Source organism: Tribolium madens, unplaced genomic scaffold (assembly GCF_015345945.1).
Source record: "Tribolium madens isolate multiple individuals breed KSU strain unplaced genomic scaffold, Tmad_KSU_1.1 Scaffold_7;HRSCAF=85;Tcas5.2_LG10, whole genome shotgun sequence".
In the NCBI taxonomy this organism is placed as follows: Eukaryota; Metazoa; Arthropoda; class Insecta; order Coleoptera; family Tenebrionidae; genus Tribolium; species Tribolium madens.
In genome coordinates, this window is record NW_025401050.1 from 4,727,041 (window position 1) to 4,749,141 (window position 22,101).

General features: G+C 32.6%; 3 protein-coding genes across 5 annotated transcripts in view; 2 read left to right on the top strand and 1 right to left on the bottom strand.

Annotated features, from left to right (window-relative positions):
• Positions 1–15,784, bottom strand: part of LOC123010295 (adult-specific cuticular protein ACP-20-like) — a 61,057-nt gene extending 45,273 nt beyond the window's left edge. Inside the window, exon 1 of the mRNA XM_044407065.1 lies at positions 15,441–15,784. Coding sequence (XP_044263000.1) covers positions 15,441–15,515 — 75 coding nt within the window. The 5' untranslated portion in view covers positions 15,516–15,784. The remainder of the gene's footprint in view (positions 1–15,440) is intronic.
• On the top strand, positions 3,398–7,043 carry LOC123010293 (probable polyol transporter 4). Its single transcript, XM_044407063.1, has 10 exons — positions 3,398–3,483; positions 3,529–3,690; positions 3,736–3,898; positions 3,969–4,090; positions 4,136–4,383; positions 5,361–5,551; positions 5,611–5,834; positions 6,350–6,509; positions 6,557–6,672; positions 6,902–7,043. Exons 1-10 carry the CDS (start codon positions 3,420–3,422, stop codon positions 6,958–6,960), a joined length of 1,509 nt encoding a protein of 502 aa, XP_044262998.1. The 5' UTR covers positions 3,398–3,419; the 3' UTR covers positions 6,961–7,043.
• LOC123010292 lies at positions 9,044–21,578 on the top strand. Of its 3 annotated transcripts, none has more exons than XM_044407061.1 (11): positions 9,044–9,167; positions 11,398–12,185; positions 17,615–17,688; positions 17,746–18,015; positions 18,071–19,302; positions 19,348–19,476; positions 19,522–19,585; positions 19,630–19,803; positions 19,847–20,006; positions 20,051–20,347; positions 20,402–21,578. In XM_044407061.1, exons 1-11 carry the CDS (start codon positions 9,127–9,129, stop codon positions 21,508–21,510), a joined length of 4,338 nt encoding a protein of 1,445 aa, XP_044262996.1. In that variant the 5' UTR covers positions 9,044–9,126; the 3' UTR covers positions 21,511–21,578. The 3 variants fall into 3 exon arrangements, with proteins under 3 accessions (XP_044262996.1, XP_044262997.1, XP_044262994.1); XM_044407062.1 differs by having other exon boundaries at positions 20,051–20,185; positions 20,246–21,578; XM_044407059.1 differs by having other exon boundaries at positions 20,051–21,578.
• The last annotated feature ends 523 nt before the right edge of the window (positions 21,579–22,101 follow it).

A 22,101-nucleotide genomic window follows, 5' to 3' on the forward strand; every position in this document is an offset into this window, starting at 1 on the left:
ATAATTACTTTCATAAAAATTTATTTCGAGTCGTCTAGACCGATCAATTGAATTTTTATAAATCTGGTCTTATTTTGTAAAAAAACTATGAGCTTGAATAAATTCGGTACAAAATTGAAATTTTGATCACTAGGGCATAATAATTTTATCAAATTTTTCATATAATATTTCTTCTTCTTCTCGGTGGTTCTTTACTTTTTTTTAAGTAAAATGATAATTATGTTTTCAATATGTCTTCAGCATTGTTCTAAACAATATTTTAGAGTAAGAGAAGCGATTTTACCACAAAAACTAAATAGATTAGATTTCGATAATTTTCTTGTTGTTATCTTATCCCACTTTTTCCTTATAACTTTAATTTAGAACATGAATGGATTTTTTCCGTATTCTTTTAGCAAAATTTACCATAATTTCAATAAAAATTTGTTTCTTAATTAATGAGTTAAGTTTATAATTTTTCAAACACTATTGTTTTCGATTACATTTTTTGAGTTTTCTATTAATGTGAACTCAAAAATCTTAAATATTCAAGTGCCACATTTTACTGAGTGAAAAGTAGTAAGTAGGTATTTAAAAAGCCACTCGATAAATTTAAAGAAACATTTTTTACCTATACAAATGTAAACGAGAGTTTAAGAAAGTTTCCTACAAATATGTCTCGAAAAAGCCACAATAGTTCGGGTACTTTTTACCGTAAGCCCCCCAATTTTAGGACGCCTCTGATTAAAAATTTCGAGATTTGATCTTTGAATTCATTTAGGTTATAAACATTGTTAACTGTACCAAATTTTATAATGTTATCTAAAACGGTTTCTGAAATATTGAAAAAATCCCTTTTCGGGGGAATTAGTATTTTCTGATACATGTTTGTAGGTTTATCTTTTTGTAAGAACAAAAATGGAACACCCTTTATAATTAGAATCCATTTTTTCTTTAGTACATTTGTTAATGATTATTATAAAAAGTATTTTTTTTAATAATAAAAAAGATAAACAAAGCATAAGCAGTTTAACTGAAATAAATATTCAACTGAAAAAATTGTTATTAATTCCTTGATTTAGAAATTAAAAAAAATCAAACTTCGTTCAAATTGTTATTTTTCAATGCAGAACAAAAAAGTTCACAATTAAAACGTCAAAATCAAAAATTACACTAAAAACTTTCATTAAACTTTTTTTTAGGATCTTATGATAAGTTTAAAAAATAAGTATCTAATGTTTTTTGAAAAAGCAATAGTGTCTGTGTTATAAGATTATACAATTATATTCCTAATACCTCTGTAAAAACTACTCCAAAATACAAAGTGCAATTGCAAACTTAGAATACAAAAAAACTCAACGGTTTTTTTTTGTTAAAACATTTTCAGTAAATTAAGTATATTTTTCACATTTTTTTATTATTATTAACATATGATTATTAATTATATTATTATTAGAAAATTCGAGGTCAATGTTACAACTTTAATCGAAATTGAATTTACATGAAGAAACAGTCGACTGTTAATTCCCTTTTTGTATTAAAATCATGTTTTATTCTACTTTAATATATTATTCTACTTCGATATAAAAGTTTGTTTTTTAAATATTTCAATAGTTTCATTTTTTTTTTAATTCGAATTTGACAACAAATGTGACAAAAAAATTTGGCATTGATGATGAGACGAAGAGCTAGAAAATGCTTCGCCACCTTCATGTAAATTCAATTTCGATTAAACCTGTGGATTTGACCTCAAATTTTATATACCCTTTGTTATTCATATAAAAAAGCCCCACTTTGATAAAAACTAGGTATGCTTCCACGGAATTTTTATAATTATTCATGTTCGAAGATATTTTCAAAAAAATAACCCACCTAACTATAGATTCACTGAATTTAAAAAAATTATACAAATAATCATTGTGACTTATTATTAGTATTGNACTTATTATTAGTATTGCAGTTTTTTTTAACAGAAAATAAAAAAACAAAACTTTTTTCTGTTTCTACATTTTTAATGTAAGTATAAATTGAACAAAAACCAGGTGTTTAATACTTTTATAAAAATAATTGCTAACTTAAAAACCCAAAAAGAAGCAATATATTTTTCCTACGACCCTAATAGAAAATAAGTTTTTCCACCCTAATTTCAAAAAAGAAAGTGGCGTTCCTCATCAGTCAAAATTACATTAAAAATAATATTTGTAACCTCTAAGGGAGGTAAAAATTGTACCTCCTCCATCAAAACAGGAAAACATGCTGCTAGATTTGACGAAACTAAAATATCAAGAAAAACTGTTATTTTTTTAAATTTTTCTTGCTATAGGAGACATTCAGCAAAGTAGCTGACCTCTGGTGGCAGGCAAAAAACTATCCAAATCGGGAAAACATATTTTGACAATATCAGTTTTCCATTTTAGTCAATTTGACAAGTCAATGTAAATATGAGTGTTTACAAGCATTTTTGCTTCATACCTCTTTACAAAAACTATGTGGGAGGTTCTATTTTGATGCATTACTTTCTAAAATAGAGATTTCAACTTTTGGCATTATTATTTTAAACAAAAAAATACTCCTACAAAACCTTAGGTGACAGATTAAATAAAACTTTTAAGTTGTCACATAATTCCGCCAAAAAGTCGCCGCGCCGTCGTCTAAGCTACGCGCCAAAATTAGGAAGGAAAAGAGACATCTGACGCATCAACTGTAAACTATTCAAATGGGGAAAACATTGATGTTTTAGTACCATCTATTGGCGGCTGATTTTCTCCTATAAGAATTATATACAATGTATATTACACTATGGAAAGTAAAAGTGAAAAAATACATTTTCCTCCCTTGTAATACAAATAACTTCTAACAAAATGTTAAATGTCGAATTATTGTCATTTTACATTTTATAGTTTTTACCTACATCATTTTCAGTAACATTATTTTTCACAAAATTTTATTTTATCATGACTAATGTGATTATTAATTTCGCTTGTTTTTTGGTTAAACATGTCCTAGGATATTTTTTTAACTTTATTAAAAGTTTGTTTTATATGTTAATGTGTTGTGATTTCGATAATAACCTTTAATATTATAGTTAAATCGTTTTTGTTGACCCTCCTGAGATAGACTCAAAAGTGAATCCATTATTAGACCTAGCCCCCTAGGGAGTCGCGCCCCAGTCCCACAAAAATCGCTTGTATTCGCATCAAAGAACTCACGTGAAGTCTGAAATTCGTGCCGAATTCAAAATAAAAGAATCGAGAAGATTTGCCTATTGTTTTATAAAGCGATGCAGCTGTGCCTGTTGATTTCTACGACTGTTCCTTTAACCTACCGCATATCCGCGATTCTTTGTCAAAAACAACAAATTAGCTCATTTTTAATCTGCCAACGATCGAATTGCTTTTGCTTATTTGACACCATAAACTGTCAAATTTTAATTAACTCAAATGTCTCAAGTTCGCCCTGTGGTTCCGCGTTTGCTGCATTTCGAAGACGCTTTGCAGAAGACAGGTGAGATTTAATACAAATTGAATTGATTTTCAACGGGGTTTTCAGGATGGGGGCTTTATTATAAATTTTTAGTTGGATTTGCTTCGGCAAATTTATTCACCAACGGCTTTGTGTTTTTGTGTTTGCACTTTGCACTGCCGTTATCTGCATGTGATACGGTTTTGACCAAGGATGACATTATATCAATCTATGTGTGCTTTAATTTTGGTAAAATTTCTCCAAAAAAGTTGCAAAGTCATAAATTGATTCAAGGAAAAGCTGTGGGTGGATTCCTCCTGTGTAGTATTTCTGATAACACTGGAAAAAGATGCATGATATCAAAAAGTCTAATCATCATATTTGGAAGTTGCTTCATTTCTGCATTTTCGCATAATATGTACACCCTGTATCTGGCAGTATTTTTCTTAGGTTCTGGGTGAAGAATTTAATTTTATCATTAACGAAACTATTTTATAAATAATTTAAATAAATTTGACTCTTTTTAGACTCCAAGCAAACATCGCTTCCGTCAAAATTTATTTGGCTGAGATTTTACCAGTCGAGAAAAGAGGTTTTTACATCATTCTACCGGATATTTTTTGGACAATTGGTTGTTTCTCCACAGCAGGTAAACTAGTCACGTAATTTAACACAATCCACAATGAAATTTCAGTTTTTCTATACTATTTTGGAGCCTTCAATTCTGATATTACTGAGCACCAGGGTATGGACATGAGATTAACTTCTTGGAGGATCATTTTTGCAATCGGAGGTGGATTGTGTATTACAATGGGTTGTACTTCGGCCCTTTTGGAAATGAGTCCTCGTTTTTTATTGTTCAAAAGGAGGATCATCACAGCAACGCTGATTTTGAAACAGTTTTATGCCATCAATAAGTCGAAATATAGCGAAACTTTTGATGTAAGAAAATTTACAGTTTGACTATTACAGGAACAACGTTTTGCACAATTAGAAATGCGCTATCAATAATCTTTTATTTAAGAATACATATAACGATTTTACAATGATTTATAAAAAACTGACAATTTTGATAATTAAAAATTGAATATAATTTATCGAAATGTCAAAACATAACAATTTGAGCTTAGCAATGCTCAAAATAAAATTTTCTAAATTTTAATATAGGTACTGATGTTGAAATTCATTATTAACAATTTTGACTCAAATTAAACAAAATTTTGAAAATGTCAAATATCTACTTATTTGACAATTTCTTATGGACAGGGGGGAGAATCTCTAGCAGATTTTTTGTATCTACTAACATAGAAGATTTGAAACAGTATTTAACCAAGATGTTATCATAATTTTCAAAAAAAAATGTCACAATATTATTGTAGTTGCTGATCATTTCCTATTAAAAAATCAAAGACATGTTTATTTTTCGAACATTTTATCAAATTTTAGACATATTTTGAAAATAATCTGACTTTTGTTAAGACAGCAAGTAATTATTTTTAATGGTAATTACTTAGTTGTAACCAGACGTGAAACTTGTGTAAATGTGTAATGTAAAAATTCAGGTTTTAATTTGTTGAAAAACAAAATTAGTGTCAATGTCAACATCAAAGTCAATTTTTACACATTTATTATAATAGTAGAGTTATCGACAACGTATGTAGCCTGACTTGGATCCATTTCAGAAGTGAACAAATTTAACTCTTTACTTTTTTAAGTTCATCAAAATGTATCACAATTTAGTACAATGGTACAAACATTAAAAATATTGTCTCGAAGTCAGTTATTGAAATAAATATTATCAGAAAGTGTTTTACTAATTTTTGAATGTGTTAGAGATTATTTTGACAATTTTTGGAAAATGCTAGACAGTTCATTATTAGTCGATTTTAAGAGTAATTTTTCGAAATTTTTATGTTAAGGTCCAGTCGCAACAACTGGTGGACTTGATATCAGACTACAACATAAACATTGACCCAGAGCCCGTAGGCATGATCCAACAAATGAACGTTATGGTTAAAGTAATGCTTCGAATGTTGAGAATAATGTTGAGAAGACCTTTCATCAAAGTAGCCCTAGTCATAACTATAACCAAACTGCCAACTTTATTTGGGTACAACAACATCTAATCCTAATTATTCAAGTTTAAACTTTGTTTTTTTGTTTTTTTAGATTACCCGGCACAATTATTTATCTGGCACAGATTGTAGACAGAAAAATGGAAACAGTTACAGGTGGAAATTTTATTCATCTCAATCTTATTTTCCACGGCAATTGTTCCGTGTCCTTGGTAGAACGAGAATATGAAAACTTCCTCCTAATTTCTATAAATATGCTCTTCGGGCAAATAATGTTGCTGTGCATAATCGATCGATTCGGACGTAAATTTCCGATTTGTAAGTACACAACACTGTATAATTCTTGTATGTTTTCGAGCTTTTATATTTAGCTCGTAAAATAAACGATTCTGGAAATTCGAACGTGAACTATCGGCGTAGTAACCTTTTATTTTTAATTTAGTAAAAGAAAGTTTTAAACTAATTTTAGAATCTCTCGCCCTATTAAAACGAAAACTTGAAGCAAAATTAAATTTGTAGTTTGTAAACTGGTGATTACCAGATGCGCAACATCTAGAAAGTCTAAAAACCTATAAAACCAAGTCTTTTTATTTAAACGGCCTTTTGATAGGTCATAATCGATTTTATCTGAATTTCAAGTGCGAGAAATGATAATAGAAATGTGATTCAACCCACGACCGATGTCTGTTAATCAAGCATAGCAACACGGAGAAAAATAAACAAAAATATTATTTTTCTGGCCGGAGGCCAGATGTTTGCAAGTCCATAAAAAACGAGATTCGATCTTTTAATTATCTGACCTGACCTGACCTAAAATCGCACAATTTTTTTAGTTGCAGGACTGACTCTGTGCTCTTTTACGAGTGCTGTATTGGGGTACATCGACAACGTCCCAATGTTGGCAATATGTTCGTCTTTTTTCACCATTGGACTGACTTTAGTCGAATCGACTCTTTTTGTGGTCGTTGTCGAAAATTTTCCAACGGCTGTCAGGTTAAAATTTTTGATAATTATTTTTTTTTTTACAAAAATTCTTTTAGGGGTACCGCTTTAGGTGTAACCTATTTTTACGCCCATGTGACATCCTGTTTCTTGTACACCTTCCTGGACATGTCACGCCACAACTTTCACTTACTTTTCGCAGCTTTCATACTTGGTGAGTTCTTGTATTGAGAAAATTCCGATCGAATCGTTGGGAGTTTCAAAGAAAATTCTATTTTTAATGGAGCGTTGCACGTGCTGCTGCAATGCTAAGAGATGGGTGGTACTATGAGGTTTCAAGAATAACTTGAAGAATTTCATTCGCGTCCTCTTTAACCCAGAATTATATCCTCTTACATGAAAACACAATTAAAAAGTCAAAATAAGACTCGGATTTGTTTCAGGGACGTCGGTGTTGGCGTGTTTCATTCCCGACATGAGGAAAAGGCCGTTGGTGGAGTGATGACATTTCTTTCTTCTCAACCTACTGCTATCTATTAAAAAATATGTATTTTTTATATTTTGTAAATAATAGTAAAAATGTGAGGCAGACTTTTACTTCCTTTATTCCGTTAAGTTTTTAAGTAATATTTGACCTTTTTTTAATAAAAATCAAAGTAGATGTTGCTAAGTATTTAATTTAATAATACCAATACTGAAATATAAAGTATATCAAAGACACATTGCATATCATGGGCGCCGACTATATGGGTGCATCGGGGCAGATGCACCGTTGAAATTACCTTTGCTTAAGGTAAAAAAATAATAGTAATAATTCTTAATAATATTTGGAATTCTATACTTTTTTTAGTAACATCGCATTCTTTAAAACCACTTTTAATCTCAAAGATATTTTTCTATTTTTCCCTTCAAGAAAATGGATCAAATTTATCGTTTGCGTTATCCCATTTTGTTTTTCCATTTTTTTTTCTGCAAGATGTTCCTATGATTATTTAAAATAAAATAACTTACAACGATTGATTAAAGTTTTACAAAAGAATTTAAAAAAATAATTATTTCTGAACATTGAGTAATCTTCATCAAAATGAAAAAAGCAATTTTTTCACCTTTTTCTACAGATTTGTGTGTTAAATTTGAAAAGATATATTCAAAAAAATAAAAAAAAATGATATTTTTCAAAATGTAAAAAATCAAAAACCAATAATGACCCATTTTTGAGACCATTTATTTAGCTTTTACATACCCTAATTTTACTTATCTCAAATTAATTGCGTTAATGAAATGTTGATATCCCCCAAAACTGTATTCAGCACTAGGGTTACGAACATTCATGCAAATTTTCAAAAAAAGTAATATTTTTAATTATATCCAATTTTTTTTTATTTTATGTATATTATTTTTCAAAATTCAACAACTTGAAACATTTTGCAACTTTGAACATGTACTATTTTCTTTACATTTTTTATTGCATGTTATTTATTGATTTTTTCTTTTGTACTATACAAAAAAGTATATTGTTATTAAATTTTCTAAATATTAAAAACAATAAATTCAGCAAACATAAGGAAGAAGAAATCGTTTTTTTTTGCGTAATTGTTCTCAAGTCCTGCAAGTTACACCAATTTTTTGTTTATGCACCCATTGAAAATATGAAAAGTCGGCGTTCACGTTGTTTATTACGAGTTATGTCATAATTTTTCTTAAATTTTCCCATCTTTTGACCTGACCTGACTTCTGGTGACCTCCAAAAGTGTTTGATTATTTGGAACAAAAAAAAATATTTTTTTTATTTCTTTACAAAAAGATACCAGTCCATTTATCTCAATAAACTCGCAATTTTACGGTTTCAATAAATCATATTCTTCACAAACCAAAGTGATATTTTACAGCAAGGCATGTGTGTATGTTTTCAGATTTAGTATGTATGAAAAGACACGTGATGACAGCAAACCTAAACCGCGAAAAAGACCTCTTTTCCCTATAAATTTTATTCTCGGATCTACGTCATCTATCAATAATAAAATACAAATTCCATATTTTACACCGACAAATTTTAAACTATGCAAAGCAAATAAACAACCGATGCTAAATGTAAAACAGATGGCTGGAGCTTTAGACACGACACGTACTATAGTCGGTATGATTCATCAAAGTTTTATTATCGAAAAATGAGATTTTTTGAATATTTCTCAAGTTCAAAAGAGTCACAAAATGGTTCGTTTCTTCCAATTGAGTATTTTTCCAATCGCGATAAAATTTAATTGACTCGAGTTTTTAAGCAACTGGAAAGGATGTAATAAAACAAAACGCACCATTTTTCCTAAACATAAAACTCGTGTCTCAATGCCATTACCAAAATAGCACCGACTTTCAACGAAAGAAACGTCTCAATCAAATCCGAGCAAATATTTACAAACTCCGATTCAACCCTTGGATTATTTGATTTGTCATCAAAAAACAAGCACCGCATCGACCCCAATGACGTAAACAAACATCAACGGATGTTGAGCACACTTCAGATGCATAAAGATAGTACCGTGTGCCAATGCTAAGTATATCCCCGGCGAGGAGCGACGTCTAGCGTCGCGGGTCAGTCTCGAGCGTCCAGACGCCGAAAACGCGTCCGATCATGTAGCTCCCAGCGAAATCAAAGTGATTGTGAGTGAACATGAGTGATAACATTCCACCAACGACTTTACCTCGCAAAAGGTACTAAAAGGATTTACCCATCAACACTATTACTTTTTTTCACTTTACCCTCGAAATCAAAAAGAAAATAGCGGATAAGTGGAAAATTGTAATTGTAAAATACTAGTTTTCTTGTACTACAAAACTTGTTAATGTTTTTTTCTACTTTAAGTACTGGCTCCCAAAATTGCAAATTTTTTCAACAAATTTTTATGAATTTTTAAAATTTACAAATTTTGAGGAAATAGGTAGTTAGATTATTCATAAATACACACTTTAAGCGTTTCTAATTTCAAGCTACATTAGCTATAACACCGTTTTTATGGGAAAGCTTCCAAATAATGTTAACGTATTTTTGGCTTTAAATAGAATGTTAATAAATTAGTACCCCACGTTTTTTTTATTCATTTTTAAAAGTTTCTGAGTTATAATGATGATGCTAGTATAGTATCAAATGATCTACTCGCTTCGATCGTTTTCTGAAGCTTTTAAGCGGTACGCTTTATTAAAAAATATACTAGCAATGATAAGAAAACAACAAAACTCTTACTAAATTTTCAGGAGCTCAGTTTAAAATCTACTCTATGCAACAAATGAAAAAAAAATAATAAAAAACCAAATTCAAGCAATTTTGTATAATTATCCAACTTTTATCGAATATTTTATTCTTTTCTTGATCCAACAATTGAAATAATTAAATTTCTTGGTTAGTTTTCTTGTATTCCAGAAAACTCCAAGAAAATACATTTTCCCGTCCTTTTTTCTTGGTACAGTAAAGCTATACAGAGGATATTTCTACCCGTTCTTAAAAATTTTCTTGGTTGTTGGAAAATTTAGAAATCATTTTACATACATTTGAGTGCAAAAAAGACGCAAATTGATTTGTTTTATCATGTAAATTGCCAGGTTTTTGACGTTGTCTTTGTCACAATTCACAATTTCATAATTGTCAGGCGTCTTCCAAACTTCTATCAAGTTTTTCCATTTCGTTTTTAACACTGACTATGATGACACTGCATGGCAAGACCACCATATAAGACATTTCTTTTGATAGTTTTCTAACCTTTTTGGGAGCAACCTTTTTCACACTATGAAAAATTACAATTTTGTTTTTGACAATTTGCGTTTTTTTTGCACTCAAGTGTACATATTTAAAATTCAAAATACATGCAGATATTTATATTTTTCATATATAAATAATTTATAATGCCTTTTCAGTTGAAAAAATATCAATTTCTCAATAATAGTAAATTATTCAACGAGTGAGAAAGTTGGCTATTTCCACGAAAATGAATTTTACGGTAAGAGCCGAAGGCCAATAGAGTAATTCATCTCAATGGAAATGGACATTTCTCACCATTTTAATAGGAGTACTATACTTTTTTTAATCTTTATCATTTTTATTATTTAATTATTACATTAATTAATTACATACTTTCTCTAGACTTTTCAATTTTCTTCACAGTTAAAGATTTAGTAACTTTCTCAACTGAAAACGGTTAAGAAAAGTAAAAATATTGTTTCATTATTCAAAAGTTGCCTATCATTGATTTTTATTTTTCGTTATTCATCAATAAAGCACAAAGATTTTCATAGAAATGTTTCTATGATGGAAAAAACCAAATTAACAGTGACTTGTAAGAGTTTTATTTCATTATTTTTTAATTTAAATTTAATAAAAATTTAATATAAATAGAAAACATAATGTGTATCTACAATTCGAAAATAAGCATTACTTATCTTGAATAGTTTATCCTAGTGAAAAATGTTGAACGACTTTTTTTGTGTAAATATACTACTTTCCAACTTATTTTCTTCAGATATTCTCAAAAATGGCTAGAAATTCGTAATTCATGTAATAATTGTTATCTTTACATATTTTTATACATAAAAAACATTTAAAAATGCTTTTCTTAAATCAAAATTAAGAAAAAAGTGAGACTTACGGGGAATTTGTAATTGTTAAAATATGAATCAAACAAATATGCTTTACTACACTTATTTATAAAACACTTTAAATACAATGTAAAGAATATCGTCACTAACGCTTCCGTTTACAGTTCTTTGCTGCTACCCACATTCATATAAAACACTGTACACAAATTCTAAAAATTTATAGAAATTTTAGAAAATGTCTCTTATATTGCTCTAAATCTAATTTTTAAAGAAATACACAAGTAACTAAAATTACTCCTAATATTTATTTTTTTAAGCCAAAAATTATTTATTTTTATTTTTCTCATTTGTTTAGGTCTCGTCGAAAGTACGACAAGACGAAGCTCCCCACACCCCCGCCCGACCCCACTGAGAAAGAATCGGAAAGAGATGACTTCTTGGCCTACCTTGACAGCCTCCAAAAAGCCAATTTATACTCCCGCTCCACGTCCACTTTCGCCCCCATCATGGTGACCGAAGACGCTTTCGACCACCTGGAGAAACTCTACAAGCTCATGGAGCAAATGCTGGAACTCCGTGAGCAAAACGCGCGTCTCCACCGCCGTATCCGCGACCTAGAGCACCTGAACAACTTGGAGAAGATGCGCAAGGAGTTGGACGTCCGCGACGACTGCCCCGAGTTGGACAAAGACACCGCTTTCGCCGAAACCATCCTAGAGTCGATCCTCTCGGAGACGAAGAGTCCCAAGCAGAAGATTTCCGCCCCTTCGAGACTAAGACAGTCGATTTCGAGGAAAGGGAGGAACAGGAGCGGCTCGGTGACGGTGACGGGTCTGGAGCCGGAAGTGAGGAGTGATAGGAGGGCATCGACGTGTGTGGACAGTAGGGCAAAGCCGGCGAAAGTGTCGAAATGGACGAAAGTGAAGGCGGCGTTTAAGTGGGAGAAAGCCGCCCCCAATGTGAGTGATGCCAAGTCGCAGGATAGTGGGATTGGGGGGATGGCGCCGGTGGAGGTGGCGAGGTATCTGAGGGTGCCGTCGTGTGATGACCATGGACATAGTCCGGTGGACTCGGGTGCGGCGGAAGTGAGCACGCCGGCGAGTCTCTCCACGGCTTCCTCCACGGAGGATTTCCATAGACATGGTGAGAAAATCAAAACGGAAAGCAAACAAAGCTTTTCCATCAAATTTTGTGTAATAATAAAGTGATGCTAAATTAATGTTGGCACCACTAGCGCATTTACTCGTAGTAAAACTTTAGATTAAAGAGGAACCCGTTTTAGTTTGTTTCTAAAACGACAGATGCCACGGAATTTATATTTCTATTTTCTATTTTCTCTTTAACTATTGGCATTATTTAAAATTAGAAAAATAATTTGTCTATAAAATACTATTTGAAAACTTGCCAACGTATTTTTTTTTTTTACTTTTTTTGGAAAAAAATCAAAAACCGTTATAATGGATATTTTTGAAAAAACAAGGTAGGGCGACGAATCATGTATCTGGGACGTTCGAGTACAATTAAAGATTTGTCAACAAGAAATTACCACCTAGGATTTGAATTTTTAGGAAAATTACGTTTTTTATGTTGTTTGTAACTAGAATTTTCAGAAGTAATTTTGAATGCCTAGTGTTGGTTACCCCTTGTTGTTGACGGTTGACGTTTTCTGTCAGCCTGCTGTCAACTATCAATTGAGTTATCTATACAAACTGACAGGTGACTTTAACCTAAATTTTTGACACTAGTTACGATATCTTTTGTTTGTCACTAAAAACCAACCTAACCAAATCTATGGCAACCTATTCATGAATATCCCTAAATCCTAGGGAGTAATTTATTGTTGATACGATAATAACAATTTGAAATAAATAAGTTAAAGGTGTATATTTTCTCATGTTTTTTGTCTTTGATGACCTAAAGGCTCATCCGGAGTGCATCCGCCGTAACAAAATATTTTCTAGACTTTTGAGTAGCTATAATCCATTTCATTTAAATTGGCATAACAGTAGGCCATGATTGTGTAAACTGCGCTTTAAATGTGAAAAAGGCTTTACATATTAAGGAACTAAATTTGTCACTAAAAAAAGTGAGGTGAAGATAGTTAAAATTTTATTTTTCAAGAACCCTCTTTCAAAGGTTTTCAGAGAGAGTTTTTCTCCATAAAAAGTTTCATCCCTTTGTAGATGTAGTTTTGACACCAAAAACATACACTATTTGCTTTGTAGAAAATACAGACTTTCGTTGATAATAAGTGGCTTTCAGGAATTTTAAAAGACGTTTTATTCACACCGGAGATGAAACACAATTTATTTTCCGTGAAAGTTGCAGCCAAAAGGGGTTTGGATTTTGTCATTAAAAATGTAGGACAAAATTGTGAATTTTTAAACAATGGTAAAGTTGTTGCGATCGGAGTGAAAAAAAGAAATCTGTACAAAATGAAGCTTCGCGTACTGAAGCCTGAAAAATCGTGTTTTGCCGTGGATAAAATAATTTGGCTTAATTCAAATTGGTATATTTGATTCCATTAACAACAAAAGAAGGAACAAAAAGAAATTGATTATGTTTTCAAACATACCTTAGCGTGTACTTTAAATCTGGGGTTCTGAAGAGAACTACTTTTAATTATAATTTGAAAAAATAGTAGGAATAACGAACAACCAACGAAAACAGTGAAAAAACGAATACAAATGTCAGTCATGTCAGTTAAGTAAACCATGTAGGTAAGTGATCAAAGAAAAACAAAAACCCCATCAGCTGTTATATCAGGGACATACACAGGTCTACAAACTTAAATACGAAATTCCATAGCCGCCTATTATGCCAATTTCAATGAAATATACTTTATATTGAGATTTCCAGGTTTTAATTTATTTTGTTAGAAAAAGTGTCTAAAAATTTTGAGACCAAAACACAAAATATGAAATAAATTTAGTACCGCTAATATGTAGTTTTAAGAAACTTATGTAGAAAAGTGTGAAAGCCGAATTTAAAATTTTAAGGCAGTTTTTACTGCATCAGGTTTTCTAAATATGCTCTAGTTGTTAATAATAAAGTGACAAAATAGTCATGAAGAAGAAAAAAGAAACCAAATAAGTGTGTCTGCACCATATTTGACAAAGGGACTTTGAAATTAAAGCTGAATCTTAACTCTTTTCGTATACACATATTTTTACATTAAAATTTTGACAAGAAGGAACTTATTATTTTGCGGAAAAGTGAACACAAAATCCATAAAAGTCAAAATTTTGGTCACATAAAATCTAGAGTTCCTATGTTAGAAAAATATAGGAACTACTAATAAAAACAACAAAACTTGAGAAAAACAAAAAACAAACAAAATTTGTGATCATAGGAAAAAGTGATGGTTATTTTCATCCAAAAATTTTGACTTGGTAATTCCCGTTTAAAGAAACAACTTGATTTTCTGTTTTGAAATATTATCAAAAAATTAAAAGAACACTTCGTGGGTCGAAAAAACACCCGATATTCATTTTAGACTTTGACAAATAACTAAGATTTTTTAACGAAGAAAAACAACCATAATATTTCAGTCAATAAACGCTTCAAAAAAAGAGGTATACTAGAATAAATGCTCCGGAACAAAATTTTTGACTTCAGAACAGTTTTGGGTTAGTTAGGAAGTAAACTTAACATAAGTCCCTGATCCACCGAGATGAGCAGGGCTCAAGGAGACAACCATAAAGTGCCGTGTTATGATTTTTTGCTTATACAGGCTGAGTCACTTATAATAAAGACCCTGACCGATTTTTAGACGCAACCCAAAATACATTCTCACAACTCTGCTTTTTTTGCCTTTGAACAATTTAGTTTATTAAATTCAAATCAAAGTAATGTTGATATGTCATTAGGTAAATTTGACAGTGTCAAAAATCCGACTTTTTTTCCATTGAATTCAAAATGTACTCAAACGACGAAGAAACTGACATGATCTTGACAAATGGGGAATGCCACAAAATGTTGTAGCTGAATCTGTAATGTCAAAAGTACACCGTAGGATTCCAAGTCATAAAAATCGTCAAAACTATCACAGGTATCTGTTTATATCTTTGAAAAATTACAAACACAATAGTGGTATCTGAGAATGTATTTTGGGTTGCGTCTGAATATCGGTTAGGGTCTTTATTATATATGACTCAACCTGTATCTCGAAAAAATTTCAAGTTTTTTGTATCTCACATAGTTGTCAGGATATGTGGTGGCAAATATCGTACTCTTTAATTAATGAACAATTTGTTTGTCCCACCTTGTCAGTTAGTGTTTAAATTACCTATAAGTTTACAGAAAAAGCGCCCAGAAAGGAAGGTGTCAGGCAGTAAATTTGGATATAAAATAGTTCTGTATCTTTAATTGAACACATGTTTCGTAGTCTTTACCTACCTTACATGTGTCCCTACTATCCCTTGAATGTGAGATCGCTGTGACTGCTGTGAGGTTATGTTCCACTACTTGCATAAAAATGTTCAAATTCGACGAAAATTTTTATTTCACTGTCTTCGTCGCCCATTCATATTGTGTTTATGAGCACATAGGATGAATAATGCTATTAGGGTTTTATTATCTCACAAACTAAGACAACGTAAGACAAACATTTTACAACACAACACAAGTACTAAGATACTAAAGCTAGCGTTATAAGGCACCGACACACACGTAAGTTTCAAAACACAATCATAATCTTACCATAAAAAATTAATTATCTAAATTTGAATCTGAATTAACAAATGTCGCTACCTTTATGAATTAAACTATAAAAGTCTAAGGTGATTGGTTTCTCCATGGTTACATACTTTATAATAATGGCCGACCTCAAGCCGACCAATCATATCGTACCATTAAATTTTTGAATGAATCCAGAAATGTAAAGTGATTGGTTTTTAATATTAACGTAACGGCCGACTTGAAACGGCCCAATCACAATGCTTACGATTTTTACTACCCACATCCTCAAGTTAATTCATTAATCGTTTTTTAGACTAATTAGCAAACTCTCAAAAAGAGATAAAAAGAGATAAAAACATCGTTCTGTAGGAAATTTTAGTTTTAATTTTATACATAACATTTTTTTGTAACACACATAAAACGGTACCTACTTGTTTGGTGGTTGAGACCCCCCTTGCGCCCTACTCACCTCGGAGGATCAGGGACTTTTATTAGTATGTTTACTTCTAAACTATTTAGTTCAAACAAGCTCTGAAGTCAAAAATTTTATTCTGTGAACTATAAAAATCCAAAATTATCAAAAATACAATTCTGAACCAAATAAAAAACACTAAAAGTTCTTTTTTTTGTTTTTGGCGTTTAATGCAAATAAAATTGACGAATAAGAAAATTATTTTTCCTTCCGTACCAGTTTAGTAACGGAGAAATATTATAGAAATTATCTACTTATGACTTTTTTGTATGTATCATTTTTAAAAAGTAATTTTTCATTTTGTTCTTAGGTAATCCTTTAATTTTGTATCGAAACATGTTTGTTATTAAGTATTGTAGTATTGAATTAGACATGACAGTATGTATTTAAAAAAAATCTATCTTACACTAGTCAACTGACTTGGGTTTTTCTATTTAATTTGATTCAGTCAAGTCAAACACGTCTAGGTGTAAAAAAGAAATCAGGAAAAACAGATTTTTAAACTGAAAAACAACTAAGAGTAGAGTAATACATATTTTAAATAGAACAACAAAAAGTTTTTTTTTTAATCTTAAAAATCTTAGTTTTTTACGAGACGGTTATTGATTTTTAAAGAAACATTCTATTTTTTATTTATTGACATAGGTATAGACAGACAGGTCACTAGTTAATTAGTAAAACAGCTGCATATTAATTTACAAAAAGTAGTAAAATCTTAAAATATTGAAGACAAAGAAAGCAGGAACTAATTAATAAAAATGTTAAATTATTTCAGAATTAAATACGCTGCACCCTAGCCCAACAATTTGGCCGAATTAAAAAAATATTAAAGCTCATTTCCCTAATGTCTAAATTTAGTTAATGGGATGCAAACTATAACATGATGGACCGACACAATAAAAAGTCGAGCCTATTTTTAACCCATTTATAAAATGCAGTTTAATTCGAAACATTATTTTGACAAAAAGTTACGAAATCTAGTTCAAAAATATTGAATTTAAAGTATCTATTTATAAGTTAAGTTTACATTAAAACATTAGTTCCATCATTTTCAAAATTAGGTTAGCCAAACACAGTTTGACACAAAGATGAAATTAAATAAACTCCAACTTTTGTTTGAAATTGAATTACAATCAAAAATTAACACCCCGTATCGTGTTACACCGGAACAAAGATGAAAAGATTCATTCAGGATTTATTTTTAAAGTAACACAATTTCGTTCAGTGACATGGGGAAGAAAAAATAGGAAAAAATAAAAATTTGTTCGACTGCCAGAATCTAATTTTAGACATAATGGAAAATAGAGTCGTGTATGCAACTATTTATATACAGTTATGCAAATTTAATAATGTTTACTCATACCAGAGATAATACTTTTCAAACTTTTATTACTCGTATCATCATTATTGCTAATTTTAGATCAGCGAAGTCCATGCGAAGATTTTCGAAGTTCAGATGATGAACATTCACATAATTACATTCCACATTCCAAGGTTTGTTTCAGCCAAAACTGAAATAATAAACCATTTAACCGCTGAGAGATTTTTCAGGAAGGATCCCAAAAATCACACAAATGCCACAAAACACCATGGGCAAAAATGAAAGATATTATACAGACGAGGAACAGTTTTAAAAAGAAGCACAGGTTGAGTGCACACAGCGATGACATACAAATTGACGTTGAGTTATGTAGCGACAATGAAGATAATGTTTTTGAAGATGAAGATAAAAAGTCGCCCAAAATCTACAAAAGGTTGGTCTCGAATGACCTTCCACCCGAAATTGTGGCCAGATACCAACAAGCAATTGCCGAAGATTCTGTAACTACTCCTGCAACCCTAACCGAAACAAAAATATTTTTAGTTGTTTTTCCAGGACTCGAAGAAAGTTTCCAAGTGGACTAGAGTGAAGAAAGCCTTCTTGCCACCACATGACAATCCCCAAAACTCAAAGGAAGACACAGTTGAAGACGAAATTCAAAGAAATTACAAGCAATTACAGAAGAAACTTAGCCTCGAATTTCAAGAAAAACTCACAGAGTGGGAAAGAATGAAGCAAAGCTCACCCGGAATAACCAACCCTTCTTCATCTTGTGGTTACGTTGATGAACCCAAAGATTCGGCTTTTATGAAGAAAATGGAAGAATGGCAAAAAATCAAGTCCCAACCGTCTGTCAAAAGAAGCATTCAAATGACCAGTGAAGAGAATCTTCCTCCTGAGTTTCGCAAAAAGTTGCAGGAGTGGGAAAAAATCCGGAAACTTTCGGGAAAAGAAAGCCCAAAAAAGAAACTATCAGAAGTACCAAGATGGAAGTCACTCAGTGCCCCTAAAAGCGAAACTTCCCCCACTATTGAGTATCCACCCTTGTCGGAAGATTTCAGGAAGAAACTAGAAGAGTGGAAACAAATCAAATCGGGGGCCACGACCGAATTCAAGTCAAGTCCGAAATTAAACCGGAAGGAATCCTCACCCAAACACAGCAAAAAACACAAAGAACCCCACGATAAAGAATTGCAATGGTTTGAAAAAGAGTTGGGAAAAATCGAAAAAGAGAAACAACGATTGGAACGCGAAAGACAGAAGTTTTTAGAACGGGAAGAAAGTTTGTCAAAACTGCGAAGCTCGGTTCTTGGAGGTTTGAAAAAGGAAGTTTTGATTCATACCCCTTCTGGGTTTTACCGATTTGAGGGAATTTCCCGGAAATTTACCCAAAAATTGTACGAATGGGAGAAAGCACAAGGCATTGGACCCGAATCTTCAACTTTTGCTCTTTTAAACTCTTCACTGAATCGGAAAACAAGCCCTAAACACAAAACTCCAGACAGGACTCCTCCTCTAGTCCGGTCAAAATCCGCCGATAGTATCGCAATCACTTGCCCTTTGATGAGTCACCAACCGTCAAGTCTGTCATTAAACGATGTGGAGGAATTGGAGAAAGAAGTTCTCGCTGAGTCCAAATCTTCATCTATTCAGTTTATCGAAGATGAACCGGAAGCTCTGATTGTCGAAGTTGAAGATATAGTTGAAGAAACAGCGGCACCTTTGCCGACGTACTCCCAAAGAATCCAACAACCGGTCTATCAGAGAGAAGAATTGAAGACCATGTGGTACGATTGTTTTGTTTCTTAGTACTCTTTTAATGGGTGTTGTAGTGAGGGTGAAACTTGTGCCGCCCCTAAAGTACGCCGTAGCGAGTCAGCAAAGGCCCAAAACAATTACAATTTGATTGAAGAAATTTTCAGTATTTTGAAGAATCTCATTGAGAACGAGTTGGAAATACAGTAAGTTTGTGGTGAATTGTTTCAAAAATTTTACAAAGTTTCTAGGAGAACTCAGGAAGTAATGAGTGAGCAAGCTATGAAAGTTAATTCTGATTTGATTCGCCTGAAGGTCAGTTATTTCAATTCTAATTTTTTATTAATTAGTGGTTTTAGATGTTTGATGAATCACAAAAAGCCATGTCAAATCGACTCAATGACAAGATCCTGCATTTGCAAGAAGCAAATTCGAGTGTCTTTGCTGGTATTACAAGTGATGAGTCAGAAATGAAACAAGTTGTTGACACTTTGGAAACCGTCCAAGACTTATCATCGGAAATTAATCAATTGGTAATAAAAAAATTGTTTTTGTGTAAAATAATAGTTTTTTCAGACCGAACGACTCGATATTGAGTTAAACAACAGAAATGTTTATGAAGCGTTCCGAGATTGTGGTGCTAGGTCTTTAAACCCAATCATAGAAACTGCTAAAGATATAAACAGTAAAATGTTGGAACTGAGAAGACGTCTCAGTTACATTTGTGCTGCTTCAGGTACGATTTTAGCTGTGTTGGTAGTACCTAAAGCTTGGTTTTAGATTTAACAGCCCCAAGACGTAAATTCTCAAACGGGAAGAAGAAAACAGTGAAGAAAACAACGTCCATTGAGTCGAATGCAGGAAGTGAGGGTCGACTGTATGTAAAATCAGACACTTGTAATACTCAGAGTCAAGGTGCTATCAAAAAAAGGATACGTTACAGGCAAAAAAGTCAACAAAATCGAAATTTTACAGACACCGACGATGAAGAAGAAGAAATGCAAAAGAACACTCATAAAAAATTAACCCGGACTAGATCTGTTTCTGAAAGTAGTACAACAATGAATAAAGAGCAAAGTGACGAAAAAGACGCTGTTGTGGTAGATGAAAGCATAATTCAGAAAGTTGTAGTTCCGACCCAAACCAACTTCTTAAATATTTCATCTTTAAACGAAGAAACAAAACCCTCAGATTCCCCAGTAACAGTTTTTGTGAAAACAACTCGGAAATTATTCACTCCTTTGGTGGAAAGTGGACTTAGCCGAGAATTTGATGAAGCACCACCGGAAGCGAAAAACCAAGATATTTCAAGGGAACGTAGTTTGACACAGCTACCACCTCTGCCAACGTCAGTGTCTCCAGCTCCTCAGAGGAAACTCCTCAAAGACATTTCTCCAAGTATCAAAATCATGATGGATAAGTACAACCAAAAAATTTCCGAATCACCAAGTACCAAATCGGGGAAGAGTAGTGGTTCTGCGTCCCCTGTTGCTTGGCGTTCGCCGATAGCCGAACGCCGAGTCAAGGCTCAAACAGAACGGTACCAAGAAGAATTAAAGAAAGCTTCACCAGTGCAAAAATCTGCCAGTGCTAGTTTTCTTCACAGGCAAGTAACCATGCCAAAAAGTGCGTCTTCTTGCATTTCCAAGTCTTCAAGTGTTGCAACGTTTGCTAGAAATGAAGAAGTTGATGCGAAGAGACTCTCGACTGAATTAAGGTTGCAGAAATTGCAGAAAGCCAAAGAGGAGTTTCTGAATGCTGGTCCAGCTTCTACTCCTTCACAATCAGAAGAACCGATCAAATTTCCGACGAGAAATCGGCTCAGTCAGATTAGTGTAGACAGCGAGTCGAGTTATGAGTCGGCTTGTGGGGCTTTAATTAAATCAGCAAGTGCTGGAATGATCAATGTTGATGCTCTTGTTTACAAACAAATTGATCCTGAAATTCACGGGGGCGGTTATGTGTCACTTCCCAGAAACACCAACAAACAGAAGGGTCTCCTTGGAGGGAAATTTGGATTTTCAAATATTGCCTCAAAGTTTAGGAAAGTGAAAATGAGGAGAGGGAAGGATGCGGGAAAAATGAACACAGTTTCGACTTTATGTCGCCAAAGCTTGGTTGTTGATATTCAACCGCAATTAGCTGAACAAAAAAATGAAGAAGAGACTTCTCAAGAAACGTCTCCAGGTTCCTCACGGAACAACAGTTGGATAAAAAAAACGAAATTGTTTAAAAAATGATTTTGTATTTGTACTAACTGAAGCATTTATTATTAACAATTGTGGAAAAAATAAAAAGTTGAAACTTTTATCGTTCTAATTACTTAATTCGTTTAATTGCAAAGTTTCGAGGGTTCATTTCCCTTGTAATAGCCCCTCTCGAGGCCAGACCTGAAATGACACGAATTCTGGAAGCCTCTCGAGGGCTTTCTCGGTAAAATCGAGTTCAACAACATGACGTTGGCGCGTGCAAAACAATGCAAGCTGACCATCTTTCAATCATAACCGCACCAAATGTTGCAACGGTAGCTCACGGGAGTCCGAAGAAATGGTCATTATTTGTCCATCTGCGGTCGTTGACTTGTTTCCACAAAAGAACCAAAAAATCATCGTCAATCATCCCTCATGTGGGTGTGCCAACATCGATCAGACCCATCGACTTGCACCTTTTCAAATGGGAGTTTGATTGGTTTTATGCGATTAAGAGGGCGAGAGACCGCTCTTCCGGTCGGCGATGCTAAATTTCAGATTTTAGACGGGGTTTATTAGGAAATGGCGAGAGTTTTGTGGTTTTTAATGCCCGGGTTGGCGGAAATGCGACAGCTTTGGTAA